This window comes from Sorex araneus, chromosome 1, assembly GCF_027595985.1.
Source record: "Sorex araneus isolate mSorAra2 chromosome 1, mSorAra2.pri, whole genome shotgun sequence".
NCBI classification, from domain to species: domain Eukaryota; kingdom Metazoa; phylum Chordata; class Mammalia; order Eulipotyphla; family Soricidae; genus Sorex; species Sorex araneus.
Window position 1 is genome coordinate 175,459,967 of NC_073302.1, and position 14,347 is coordinate 175,474,313.

At 38.4% G+C, this 14,347-nt stretch overlaps 1 protein-coding gene across 2 annotated transcripts in view; it reads right to left on the reverse strand.

Moving 5' to 3' along the window:
* Nucleotides 1–3,291: 3,291 nt before the first annotated feature.
* Nucleotides 3,292–14,347, reverse strand: part of CAMK4 (calcium/calmodulin dependent protein kinase IV) — a 250,063-nt gene continuing 239,007 nt past the window's right edge. For both annotated transcript variants that reach the window (XM_004615785.2, XM_055124137.1), the window contains exon 11: nucleotides 3,292–13,788. In XM_004615785.2, the coding sequence (XP_004615842.2) occupies nucleotides 13,363–13,788 (426 nt within the window). In that variant the 3' untranslated portion in view covers nucleotides 3,292–13,362. The remainder of the gene's footprint in view (nucleotides 13,789–14,347) is intronic.

Consider the following 14,347-nt stretch of genomic DNA (forward strand, 5'->3'; position numbering starts at 1 on the left):
GCATCCCAGAGCCATGTTAGTTGTTGCTCAGTGTTGCCAGGGCTCCATCTGAAGAAGGCGTGGTGGCTGCACCTCCACCGTCTGGATCTCCGGTGTTGCTGGCCCGGTTTCGGGTCCAGAGCATTCTCCGGCCATGTTGCTCACCAGAACGCCCAGCTTCTCTCTCAATTTCATATATTCTTTAAAAAATGCTTGACACTTCTAGTCCACATTTTCATTTGTTTATTTTTGTATTTATTTGTATGTAACACCCACTTGTGGTCAGGGCTTCCCGGGGTAAACGCAGCTTCACGACAGCATGTGGGAGGCATCCAGCACCAGAATCCATTGGGGGCTCATGTGTTCTGCCACATTAGCTGTTTCCCTATCCCCAGACTCCCTAACTCATAGGATTCCTTCCTTCACTATGAAGTCAGTGGGCTCCAGTGGGTGGCTTATGTGAGCCAGGAGGAGAGAGACCGTCCCTTTCTTCTGATCTGCCTCTGCCTGGGACCAACTCGGAAGGCTCGGACTGATACAGACCCGCACCGCATGTTCCTTGTGTCTCACCAGCCCACGAGGTGGCCGTCAAGCACAGCTGACGTCTGCTTGGTCTTGGTGCAGATTTCATCCGCACCACCCAATCTCTCCTGGAGTCGCAGACTCAGCTGGAGCGAGGAATTGCTCTTTGCAGGAAAGTTAATCAATCCCATGCCTTCCCCAGGTTTCTGAGTCCTTGTCTTTGTCACAGGAAGGAATTTTGGGAGTAGAGAACAGGCTTTATGTGGAGGGTTTTAGGAAGGGGAAGGAGGGAGAGAAAGTGAGAGAGTAATGCATTCAAGAGGGAATGTGGGCCTCTCCCTCCTCAGCAGTGCTCAGGGCATCATATGTGTAAGAGGGGATAGAACAAGGTAGGCAAGTGCCCTCTCTGTCTGTCCTGTCTCCCCAGCTCCAAACTTCCTGTTAGAAGAAAAATATGTGAACTGAAAAATAAAGTTGAAAACCAGACATGCTAATATCCCACCACTGCATTCTATAAAATATTAGTCACAATTTGACTTGCTATTGCTTAGCAAGATGTGATATATATTCTGCCCCTTTACAGCAAAATATGGGTACTATTTATATTACATTAATTATTTAATTATTTAAACTTATTAGAAATTGTAATCATTTTATTACAGAGAAACCCTTGATATGATAATTATGTCATGGGCAGTCTGCATGAGATAATATGCTGTTCAAACAGTTTTAGTGGTTAGGTTATTTTTCTCATTTAACAAAACTTTGGATCTAGGTAGTTATTAGTGTCTATTAGTTAAAGGTATCAGGACCCATTTTTTACAGTTCTCTAGGCATGAGTTGACTGATTAGCCCTAAAAAGCACATATGCATCAGCCAAGGAGAAGCTTGGGGAAGACCCGACAACCTGACATGTGTTTTTCTTTTCTCTTTTTCTCTTTTATGTTTCCTTTTTTTCTTTTCCTTTCTTTTCTTTTTTCTTCTTTCTCTCTTCCCTCTCTTCCCTCTCTTTTCTCCCTCCCTCCCTCTGTCCCTCCCTCCATCCCTTCCTCCGTCCCTCCCTCCGTCTCTCCCTCCCTCCTCCCTCCCTCCCTCCGTCCTTTAATATTTTTTTAAGAGCAGGAGATAATTCTGTATTTCCTTTCAGTGTATGTCAACTAATTTTTTTTTATTAAAGGAGGTAGTTCCTTGGTTGTACAAAATGAGATTGAAAATTGTTTTTTATAAGTCACAAATGGACTTGCAGATGGGAAACATTCCTGTTTGTTTTCCATCATTTCCATCAATTCTTTGAGTTGAATAGTTGTTTAGAACAAATGTATCCTCGGTAAAGCAAGGATTTGGAACCTACTGGGAGTAGCAAGCTGCAGGGTTGTTAAATCCCTCTAGCTAACTTCCTCCCTCCGCTATTTCACACGCATTTTGCTAACAGTGGCTGAGCTCAAGAAAGACTTTCAGATCTTTTGATTCTCATACTGCTAAAAATATTTTCTTTCAGAAGTGCAATTTTTATTCCATCTTCAATCCTATAGTATCGAGAGCGTCTTCATAAATGCCCACTGAATGACTTTTGACCCAACAATTGCACATTAGAGTTATTTCCTTAAAGTAGATTTTCCCAAACATAGAAAAGACTTCAAAGATCGTTTGAGATAATAAAAATTGAGATTTACTATTATACTCAAATGTTTGTGAAGATTATACAGAAATGCTTGTGCTCTAGTGATAATATAAAAGGTCTTCTAATATGACTGCAAACTTATAAGAAAGATTAAAAGTTTTTTCTAGAAAGTGATAATTTTTCTATACTTCAGTATTTTCAGTTTCCCAGTGCAATCGTAGACTTATTTTTATTTTGGCAGGGCAGGGCTCTAAGCAGTGGGGACTTATCTTGCCATACTGTAGTTCAGAAGTGCAATACAGATATCTTTGGACTAAAATTAGGGTTTTATCAGGGTTTCATTTCTTCCTGAAGGCTCTAGGGTACACTTGTGTGTACCCTTGAGATGGACCCACCATTCCCTGCTGTCTTCAAGACCTCTGAATCTCTCTCCTTGCTTCAGGTCTCATTTGGGCTCCATGATTTACAATACTATTCACAGTAACGTTTCAGGCACAAATTCAGCACGGTGACCACCACAGGATGACCATCCCTCCACCCAGTCTCTGGGTCCCCCATCACCCCACCGCTCAGCAGACTTCGTTCTGTGGCCAACTCTCAGAGCCTGTCACCATTGGCCATTTCTTATTCCCTCCCCGTGTTTTGGAAAATTAGGTTTTATGTGAATTGTTGCATTTATCATGTATTCAATGAATCAACTTTCCAATGGTGAGTGCTGGACTGAAAACTGAAAATACAGAAGTATCTCTTCTCAGTCTCTGTGGTCTCAGACATACCATGGCTCTGGGTGTTGTCATTCTTCCAAATGAGCTTATTGAATTAAGGGTTACTAAGTTCCCCTAGTAACTCTGTTAGATGTCTAGCCTGTGTGATCTAATTGTATATAGTATTAAAGTTACTGGGCTGCAGCGATAGCACAGCGGTAGGGCATTTGCCTTTCATGCGGCCGACTCGTGTTCGATTCTTTTGCCCTCTTGGAGAGCCCAGCAACCTACCAAGAGTATCATGCCCGCACGGTAGAGCCTGGCAAGCTACCCGTGGCGTACTGGATATGCCAAAAACAGTAACAATAAGACTCACGATAAGAGACGTTACTGGTGCCCACTCGAACAAATAGATGAGCAATGGGGGGATAACCAAATTAAAATTACGAATTGAAACTACTACTATGAAGTTCAAAGTATAATCTTCTTCTTTGGGGAAAAAATCAAGGAAATATTCAGTGTAACATATCAGATACAAGAAAAATGTCTGTTGTGTTATTCTTGAATTGTAACATTTCGGATTACAGAATGCACAATTTTGATGAACTCTTTGATGATTTATTATTATACTGTACATGCAGATAGCTTTACAAACTCCCCAGCAGCAAAATACATGCTTCTTTTGTCTGGCATGTTCTGACACATCTGAGTGAACTTAACAGAGTAACACAGGCCCTTGCTAAGGTCACTTCCAATAATCTAACAACATCCAATTTGCCTCAGAAGTCACATATTCTTTGTGTTCCCTGGGAAACATCAACAAATGAGTGTTATTTCATCATTTAATTGGGCTGTCCTACCTGAGTTCGAGGGGAAATAAACCAGTTATCTGCAGCTGTCAAGTCTGCCTCGGCTTTGGGTGGCAAGAAGCAGTGACTACTGTGTTTATTCAGGGGCAGGGACCGCAGTTCAACCAAAAGCAAATGGGCATGATGTTGCTGAGTTTTCTACAAACATTCTCTGTATTTACATTTGTGACCAGGTCAGGTTTAACATATTTTCCTGAAAACGCTGTCAGATATATATGTAATAAGGAGTCAATAGCACCATTTTGACAGGATTAAAAAAATGTTCACAGGTCCTTACCAGTGCTTTCCATCAGAAGCAGAGAAGCTAGTAGGTCCTCTTGGTTGTGTAAACAAGTTTTTTAAATTTGTCCTCCAAATTCTACATTTACTTATTTTTGGCTAGTTTTTTGCAGTCTAAAGTATGCTACTGAAGAAATTCATTTCCTGTTCCACATTGTAATTCAACACTGTGATTGAATTGCTTATGCCCTTCCAGTCCAGAAAACTTGCAGCATCCCACAAATATAAATTTTCCTCTGGGAATAACTAGAAAAGATACACCAAATAATGTCACATAAGCTTGAAAATCCCTAGTAAGAATTTATTCTTTCTCAGTCTCTTTAATGTTTCCTCTGTGGTGGATCTCTAGGTATTAGTTCCTCATCCATCAGACTATAGTCAATCTTTATTCCCTTATTTCTTTGCCCTGAACAGTAATTCAGGCATTCACTAATCAAAGACATTATCTTAAGCAAAGTGCAAGACAGCTAGGTACATGTGTGTTTATACAGATCTCTCTCTCTTTATATATATATGTAAATATATATGTGTATATATATATATATATATATGTATACACACATGTAAGATCCTGATTGGTAAATTGTTTTTAAAATGTTTCTTGAAGGTAGCTACAAAATACTGCCTAAAACTGAGTGATACACAAAGGACTTTATCAAAGGGTGTATAAGGGGAAAGTAAAGAGGAATGAAGAAAGGAATGATCCAGATTATTTGGGGAATACAATTCTGAAAATTTTTATTTCTGAGACTTAGCTTTGCACATTTTTTCCCTTAAAATTTTTTTGTTTGTTTTGATTTGTATGGAGTCTAAGCAGTACTCAGGAGTCCAGGACCACTCCTGTGACTCAGCCAGTGAGGTGAGATGGTTCAGTGACAGCGTTCTGGGGCCACCAGAATCACACCCACAACACTTGGAAGACATACAGTGTCAGATATTGAATTGAGACCCTTGCCAGGAAATTAAAATGGCCCACATATATGCTACAAATTATCCTCTGAAGTCTAAATTTTCAATTCTGTCTCAAATTTAGTGGAGACCACCTTTTCCATTCAGGTTTCATTAAATAACGACTACAATAGGAACCTTGTGTGGACCTCCTTCGGCAAGAAGTGAAGTGAATTTCTGGAAACCAGGAACTTATTTGGAATTTGAGTTCTGCAAAACTTGGTCAGATAATTACTGTTATTTACTCCTTTGTTGGAGTCCTGGCCGACACAGCTTTTGCTTTCAGCCACAGGATTGTTTCAACTGATGACTTGCAAACATTTCTTCAATGTGTTGGGTGGTAATTTCTATTAGGGTGCTGATTAGCTATATTTACAGGAGATCCCAGGTAGTTAGGTGCTCCGAGGAAAGGCTGGACACAGTCCAGCATAGGAAAGGAATGAGGGGTCTGACTCTCTCACAAGATGGAGACAGGTCAGCAGATTAGCAGCTTTCACAGGGGCAGTGGTACAGCCTTTCATTGCCAGTGACTCCCTCAGTACTTCCACTTTATACTCAGCCAGACATCCCTCTGCTCCTCCTCCGTACAAAGCCGCTCTCCATCCTTCAGGTGCAGCCTATGAAATCAAGAGGTTTCCTTTACCATTTCAGGCAGAAGGGAGCTTTCCCTTCATTTTAGAGTTCTCTGCCTGCCAACAGGGAGCAAAGGGTTTTCTCCCAAACTACAAAGCTGTCTCCTTAAAGGTTGCACTGGGTTTAATCAATCTCTCACTCCGTCAGCAAACAGTTTCTCTGTGAATTTAGTAGGAAACCAGGTTGTTGGAATGAGCTAATCCTGCGAAGTTTCACAATTAGTAAATCATGCCCCTTTGTTGGCAAACTAATTCCAGTAGCCTCTGGACTATTATTGTTTAATTCGTCGTTCTGGAATGGTACTAGGGAAAATAGCTACTTACTTTGTATTTGTAAGTCTATTCATCACTTGAAAACTGAGCTAGAAAGAAAACTGGGCAGGTGAAAATGTGGAATCTGAATGTACATTTTGTCACCTTTTGTCTCTGATTCTAGTGAACTTTTCCTCTTGAGGAATAAGCAGAAATTCATTTTTGGCTATTGTTGTTCCTGAGTTTAATAGTAGCTATCTTATGTTATTAGAGTTGTAATGTAATATTATGCATTCCTAATAATAATCTGATACTATCCCATTATCTCATTTATAATCTATTGGCTAGGGCATGCATGCTCAACTACAAACCTCAAAGATCCCTAAATTTCTCAATATCTGGGTCATCTGCTTCCCTTAAGACAGATTCTCTGTAATGAATAATTTCTCTGAGACAAAAATAGAGCAAGAGAAGGGCCCTTCTTAAGATTTCTAAGTGTCTAAGAAAGGTAAAGCAAAGCATTTACTCAAGCCCCACTCTGAGTGAGAAATGAAATAGATAACCCTCAGAAGAGCATGGATATTGGAAAATTTCTTTTACCTAAAAGTTTTCTGTTGACCAACATATCAAGCATGCATTTATAACTGAAATTCGGAAATTGCAATTTTTTTTTAATTTCAAAACATTTCAACATTTCATATAGACACTGGCTGAGCTACTATTGATCAGCAAGTCACTGCAGCAGAATGTTACAAATAAAGCACCTTATGTAGCCAGTGCTTAAATAAAATCCCAATTGACATGCTACCTGAAAATATTTGGAAAGACAGAATCAGTCGCACCTCAGGTTCTTAGTTTACTAAATGACAGCTGCAGACAGACTTAAATGTGAGCAAGTGTATGGTATAATTTACCTGATTACATAACATTTCTGAAATATGCTTAAAATGCTAGAAATATTTTTAATTCTCTTTATACTTTGTTAGTTTTTTCAGGAATGACTCAATTTAGAAATTTTCATTCATTAGGGAAATTTTAACATTCCACTTTCCTGCCAATGCAGTTATTATTGTGACTCTGCTAACTTCCTAAGAAGCAAATGGAGTTAAGAATCTTAATCTAAAATTCTTAAAACAAAAACAGGAGTATGGTAATCCATATTCCTAAATGTTACCAAAAAGGGAATGAGTGATGTGAAATCGGGCTTATCCTGGTATGTGTGTGCATGTATATTCTGGTAAAGTGTCAGATGAGCATTTCAGGCTTACTATGGACATCTGATCTCTAGTGAAACTATCAAATCCGTCCTACCAGTGTGAAAGCAGGCACAGACTGTACATAAATAAATTAGAATGATTTTGTTCTAATAAAATTTTATTTATAAATACAGGCCTCTGGTGGATTTGCCTGACTTCTGAAAATTGTTCATTTGAGATTTTATTTCCTTGGGTAATAAGGAAATTATTTTTCTAAAAATGCACATTTAAGTTTTATATGCATATTACAAAGATCATAGATAAAATGGTTGGCATTAAAATAAGAAAGAGTATAAACATTAGCCCCAACTCCTTTACTAAAAATCCTTTTTGCCTGATACACTGAGTTCATTGGACATAGGAATTATTTAACACCTGTCTATCCATCCGTTCCTACTCTGAACTCACAGACATTTTAAATTACAAGGGTAACATCAACACCAACCAGCCAGGAATTCAGTACTAGTATTACATTGTTTTGACTTAACTACATAACAAATGGACAGACTAGATAATTCTTTTGGCTTTGAGGAGAAACATAAAAATTTTACTGAGACTAATGGTACATGAAGAAAAGTAAGCATGAACTTCTAAGATAGTGACCTTGACAATAAAAACATAAAACTGTACCCAACCCCTAAATATGTTATTTTTTTCTATACTACCATATATTAATTGCCTGATAGAGTATAAAACAGGCCGGGTTAAAAGGAACAGTTATGACATTGTAGTTTTAAATTTATAGTTATACTTGTATTCTTTGTAAACCACATTAACTACTATACACATACCATGTATGGCCTTCAGTTACTTAGAGAAAACATCTTTCAAAAATTCTCAACAATGTGAAGCATATTGTATTTGAATAGCCTGAAACAGTATTTTAAATGAAAAATGAAGATTATTTGACAGACAGGACATTACAATAGAGCAAATCATTTTAACAATATAGCAAAGATAATAGGAATCTAAGTGTCCAAATCCTTGGGTTTTCCAGGTCAAACTTTAAAAATGTGCTTAAGACAACTATTAGGAGGCATTACACGAGTTTTCAGCTTAGCATTGATGTTTATATTTTCACATCAACTTTTGGACTATCCAGGGAACATGTCTCTCCAGTTTAGGATAAACTTCCAGGTTTGTTCAGGATCTCACTTTCCTAGCAGGTGACCTGATAGTCAGAGAGAACAAAACAAAACATTCACCTAGGGACAAGTGGTTGCAAACTAAGACATGCAGAGATCTTATGGAATCTAAGACTTGTGGAATCCCAGTCTTTCATTAATCACTAATGGCAATAATCACTACACCAGTATTCAAGCAGTATCACTTTCATCAAAGCATGAAAAGACGATTTTCCAATTTGGCACATTTGAACTCAAGCGGAAAAGATGCCCAGAGTCCTGTGGTGTCATAGCTGTGAGGGGATCAGGTGGACCACTCTTGGGGCATGATTTCAATTTGGCCAAAGGAGGACTGACTGCTGGGGCAGATGACAGGAAATAGGATGGAGGAAGTTAAAAGTCAGGCCAACCAAACTTTCTGGAGTATACCACAAAGTGTTGAATTTGTGAATTGAGATTAAATGATGAACTAAGTTACCATCAATGGGTAGCTAATATATTGCTAATGCTCTTTTTCTATTTGTTGGGGAGAAGAAACTTACCCTGAGTTTTGCCAGGGGATGAAGAAGACTTTGAAAAATTTTATAGAAACTATTGGTACATTCCTGCCTATCATGTGATTATTCATGTTATAATACGACTAGGTTTTCTGTGCATACGTGTTTAAAAAATATGACACACATAAAGTCTAGCCAATAACAGAATTCAATGGTAGACATTTAAATGTTAGCAACATTCTTGATCAGAAACATATTAATGATGATCATTAAGGAAGCAGGAATATGACCAATTATAGATGTTCATAACAAAGATATTAAAAATCCAACTATGTAGGTAAATGTCTGAAAAATTTGCAACATCAAGTCAGATAGCCAGGGTGAACACTCTGAAATGAGTTATGCAATATGGCCTTATAATTATGAGACTTATTCTGCTCAGTATATTTATGTTAATTATGAGGAATCAACCTTTAAGTAAAATTTTGTGTTCATTCATTTTGTTGACTTTTTTTTAACTTTGCAAGAACAATCATAAAGCATAATGGTGCATTAATTTTATCCTTTTTTTTCAATTTGACATGCATTCAGATGTTTTTGTGAAAAGCTGGATTATGGAGCAAAATGGCTCTCCCTGAATATAAACCTATGTAAGTAATCAGCCTCTGCTTGCTTTGGCAGATATATACAAAATTAAGCCACCAACTTGGCCTGTGAAACTGACAAAACGGATTTCCAAATGAACATCCTAAATCACAAAATGTTTTAAATATTATGTAAATGAGGTCATAGTAAATGTGAACCATCCCTCCTTTTGATGCCAGCCTAGAATGGCTGTCGCAGCCATCTTGAGAGTATTCTAAAACAGCATTAAAACTACAAAAGTTTTTTAAGTATTATGAGTAATGGCAGTGTTGATTATATCTTTCTAAGAAAATTTAATAAAATGCTGATCAACAGTCAAATTCACATTTTGGAAGTAACTAGTATGATACCATCATTATACAATCTTCCCAGTTTGCAGTGTTTCAGTACAATGAAGGAAATACTGTGACAGAGTTGGTGTCCACGCCTGTCCTAGTTTCCAGAACCTTAGTAGATGCTATGTGCTGTTCTTCCTGACCAGAGTTGGGACACGGGGTGCTCACAGTAGATTTGGGTACAGACGAATACCATGCTCCATGGCAGTGCTCAGGGGACTCCAGCTTGTGGTCAGAGTCCAGGGCTCAGAGAGGTGTTAGAGGAACTATGGCCAAGCAACATTGCATCTATACCTAGGAAAGTATTATTAGCTAAAAGTCACGTTAGGAAACACGTCCTCTAAAGCATTAGAATGAGCACAAGGGGCCAGTGAAGTTCTCACTTTGGGTCTATGAGTTTTCTGAAACGCTCTTTTTGGCTTTTCTCCAAGTTCCCAAGTATGGAAAATTGAGACAGCTCAGTGAAGCATAGAAGTTCAGGCATCATTTTTCTTAAAAAAATATCCTCAATACCAGTTTTTTGCAAGCTTCTCCCTCTCTTGTTTTCTTCCTGTGGCATTCTGTTCCACTTGCTCGGCCCTAGGTTCATGCCACAGAACCCTATTTATGTTATTGTCACCTTGACCCTTGGAATATCCTGAAGTCCCAAAGGCTCCCAGCTGAGAAACACTGCTCTGGAGTACTGTTACTCCTGGGTGAGAAACACCGCTCTAGAGCATTATTACTCCTGGCTGAGAAACACTGCTCTAGAGTAATGTTACTTTAGTACAGCAACCACTTAGTCACATGTGGCTACTGAGCACTTGATGTATTAAATGGTTAACATGTATTCCTGATCTTGAAAATTTAGTATAAAAATTTTTTAAATTCAAAATATCATGTTCCTTTTTATAATGATTATGTATTGGACCAATAGTTTTAATATGTTGCATTAAAATATACAATTATTTTGACATTTAAAAAATTTATGTGATATGAAAAAAATTTACTTATGTGTCTTGCAATTTTTATATTAGACAATACTTATTTTAGATGATAACTTCTACTATCATATTATTTTGAGGCCTATCATATCTGTGTGATAAATAAACTCTTACCGTTGGAGAAAAATCACAAGATCCCAATTAGACTTTTTAAATAGGCAAATAATGCAAATATATATATACCTTATATATATGCAAATATATATATATACCAAATATATATATACCTATATATATACATATATATACCTTTTTTTCCAAAACAAAACCATCAATTTTACCTCTAAAATGCAAAACAATTTATTTCTCTTTGCTGAAATTCTCTATTTTGTTTTGTGACTATATTGGGGTGACCATATGGTATAGTTTTCTGAAGTATTTTGTTTTTTCACTATATTAAGGTGATCTTATGAAGTAGTTTGTCAAATAGGGATCTATTTATAATCGTACAGCATTATTTAGGTAAGGGACTTGGAGATAGATAATACATCCCATTTTGACAAGCAAAATAAGCATTTGATTCCTCAAAAAGTGCTAACTTAATTATTCTCCTTGGGTTGTATTTTTATGAAATCTTGGGTGAACCAACTTTCGTGAAAGTTTGACTTGACTTGTTTCCACCTGATGACTGAAAGTGTTCTCTGTGTAGGCACTTCCATCCACAGGGCAGCCAGGCCTGAGGTGGGCATGGCAGTGATGGCTGAGCTGGAATTGGCATGAGAAGGGTTGGGGAGGGGTGGGCTGTTCTGATACCCGAACTGCCACTTGTAATAGGACTCCTTTCTCACTCCTCCCTCTTCCACTACATGGAATGCTTACTTGGTATACCTACTACTAGGTCTCATTGGGATAAACACACGAGGAAATTGATTGAAAATCTTGGTGATAAGTTAAGTAGCCACCCTTAATGTTAAAAATAGACCTTCATAATGACAACAGAAAATCTGAGAGAGCATAAAGGAGGAATAAAGAAAAATAGAAGACAGAGTTAACATCAGTAATGTGAAACACAAATTAATCTTTCTTTGAGTTCTGATGACATGCCTTTGTTCGTTGGTAATCTGTCGGAGTGAGACCTTACACTGGAAGGTAGGAAACCTACCCAGTTTTCCTCTCTTAAGTGTTCTACAGGAAAATTTGTATTTGAGAAGGACAATGGCTATTGAGGCCCAGTAGCCCCTAGAAACCAGAGATTTATTTCTAGCTTCTAATTCAATTGTCTTGATGATAATTTTTGATTTCTTAAGGAAATTTTTAATATAAAATTAAGGAAATATACTAGGAATATGTCATAATAAGATTACTTCCAACTCAATTTACAAATACATCTGGGGAATTGACTAGAAATGTTTCTGTAAGGGAAATGTATTTAATGAACATCAAAGAAAAATCTAAAAAATGATAGTGAGATATTTGACTTAATGCTACAGTTCTCAAGAGTCTAATTTTTAATTCAGAGATTTTTTTCTTTACTTTTGATTTTTTTCTTTAGGATAAATAAAAATCTGCATAATCCTACATTTCTTGACATGAAAATGTTCAAAACTATCTTGTGAAATGCGGGCATTTCCATTTTAAGAAGGAAAAATGTTATACTAGCTTTTCAGAAGCACCTTTAGTTAACAAGCTATATTCAGATACCATCAATTTTTATCAAAAAATTGCTTCTCTAGTTTTGTAAAGTTGACAATAATCTCACAATAGAACATTCCCATCACACCCAGTTATTGTGTCCCTAGCCCATGTGGTAGCTAGATTTCCTAAGTATTGAAACCTTGGTAACTGCAGAGCTCATCAATGAAAGCGTTCCTATCTTTCAAATGTGCAACCTCATGAATATATTCATTTTTTCCTGGAATATGAAGCAGAGCCAATATTTGCTAATTTAAATCCAATTCTTATCTCCTTTCCTTCCCTACCTTTCTTCATTTCATGCTACTTCATTTCATGTTGTTTCTCTGAGGGATATCTCATGAGCTAGAGCAGGTAAAGAAAAGAATACATTCCTCGGCATGGGTTTGTAAAATCTTTGTCCAGAACTGTAGATGGCAGAATCATAGGACAGGACATTTTTGGCTACTGGTAGTATTGTATGTTTAAGTTAAGACATAATTTATAAAAGCATTCTCCATACAAGCTTAAGGGATATAATGTTTCATGACCTTTAAAAGTATGCTTTAACTCATGTCATTGTAAGTAGAAATTTGTTTTTCACATACCATACAGTTATAATTCATAAGCATATTCCTATAAACAATTATAAAAACATTAATGAAAAGTAAAATGTGATGGTTGCTCATGGGAACACATCTTATACCTAGCATCAGCTGAGCAATGGTTAAAAGCAATCACTACCCTGGGAAGAAATACAAAGAGAATAAACAAGATTTTCAAAGCAAAAACATGTTAATGTTTACCTCAAATGTGTGCCACTGGTCCCTGAAAATGTATGTTTTTTTCTTTAAATATTATCTTGTGTTTACTTGCAATTTCAAATTTAACTCATCGTATGAAGTATCCATAACAAACCATAGAAGACACTATTTTTTTCATAAAGCAGTCACATGCATTGAAGTTAAATTACCAACTGATATATATGTATTTTTTGCACCTCAAAACAGAATCACGACAGTGCATATCATGCTTCCACACTTTCTTTGCTGAGAGACAAAATGCATTAAACGCAGAGATTGGGTTTCGAGCCAAGGACGCCAGCTCAGTCCTCTGGCAGGACTACCTCGCTCTGCTGGGCAGCCCCCAGGGCAGGCTTCTCCTCGCTCTTGGCTTCCTCCACAGACCTCACAGCCACCAGGCCCTCCTCCTCCTTCTCCTCCTCCACTTCCTCCTCCACAGCGTCAGCCTCCTTGAGCCCATCCTCTGGTGCCCCGGGCACCATTCCAGAGCCCTGGGCGGCACCTCTAGCCCCATCCGCCGTGCCTGCCAGCCGGGCTGCGCCCCCCTCAGCGGCCCCCTGGGCTCCGTCTCCGGGTGCTCTCTCTCCTGGGACAGCTTCCACGTCCCCGCCAGCGGTGCCGAGGAACGGAGACGGCTCCGGGCTGGCCTTCTGGTTCTCCTGGACGTTGCTGTGACTGCTGCTGGCACTGCCCAACCGGGAGGAGGCCACCACGGCCTTCACCGCCGCCTGGCGGGAGACAGAGAGGGGCAGGGGTCAGCTTGGGGAAACCCAGTGTCAGTGTCCCCTCTCAGGGGCCGCAGGAGAGCCTGTGGGAGGAGATGCTCCATCAGGGTCACCCACGGGCCTGGACCCTTGGTGACCCCAGGCCCATGGGCCACGCCACCCCAGCACCTCGATGTCTTTAACAGTTTGTCCAGATTGGCCACGTATCTGTGGTTTCTGGGCCACTGACCATTATTTATGAGCCTCCCCCATGCCCTCCCATCTCTCCCCCCAAAAAATACCTACAAAAAAACACCTTGCATGGAAAATGAATAGCAAAATCTCTTTATTCACAGACGAGTACATTTAATCTGGACAACTGAAAAGTTGTTTTCATGGTTGTACCCATGGAGTACTAGTTTTATAGTTTAAAAAAAATTAGGTTCTACTTCTCAAAAGTGTTTGTACTTATTTTTATGAAACAGTAGCTCTGTAGAGGTTCATAGGAATTATGATAGGGATAAATGGGTTCAATGGTCCAACTTATTTTAGAAACCAGACCAAGATAACTATTTCATCCGGA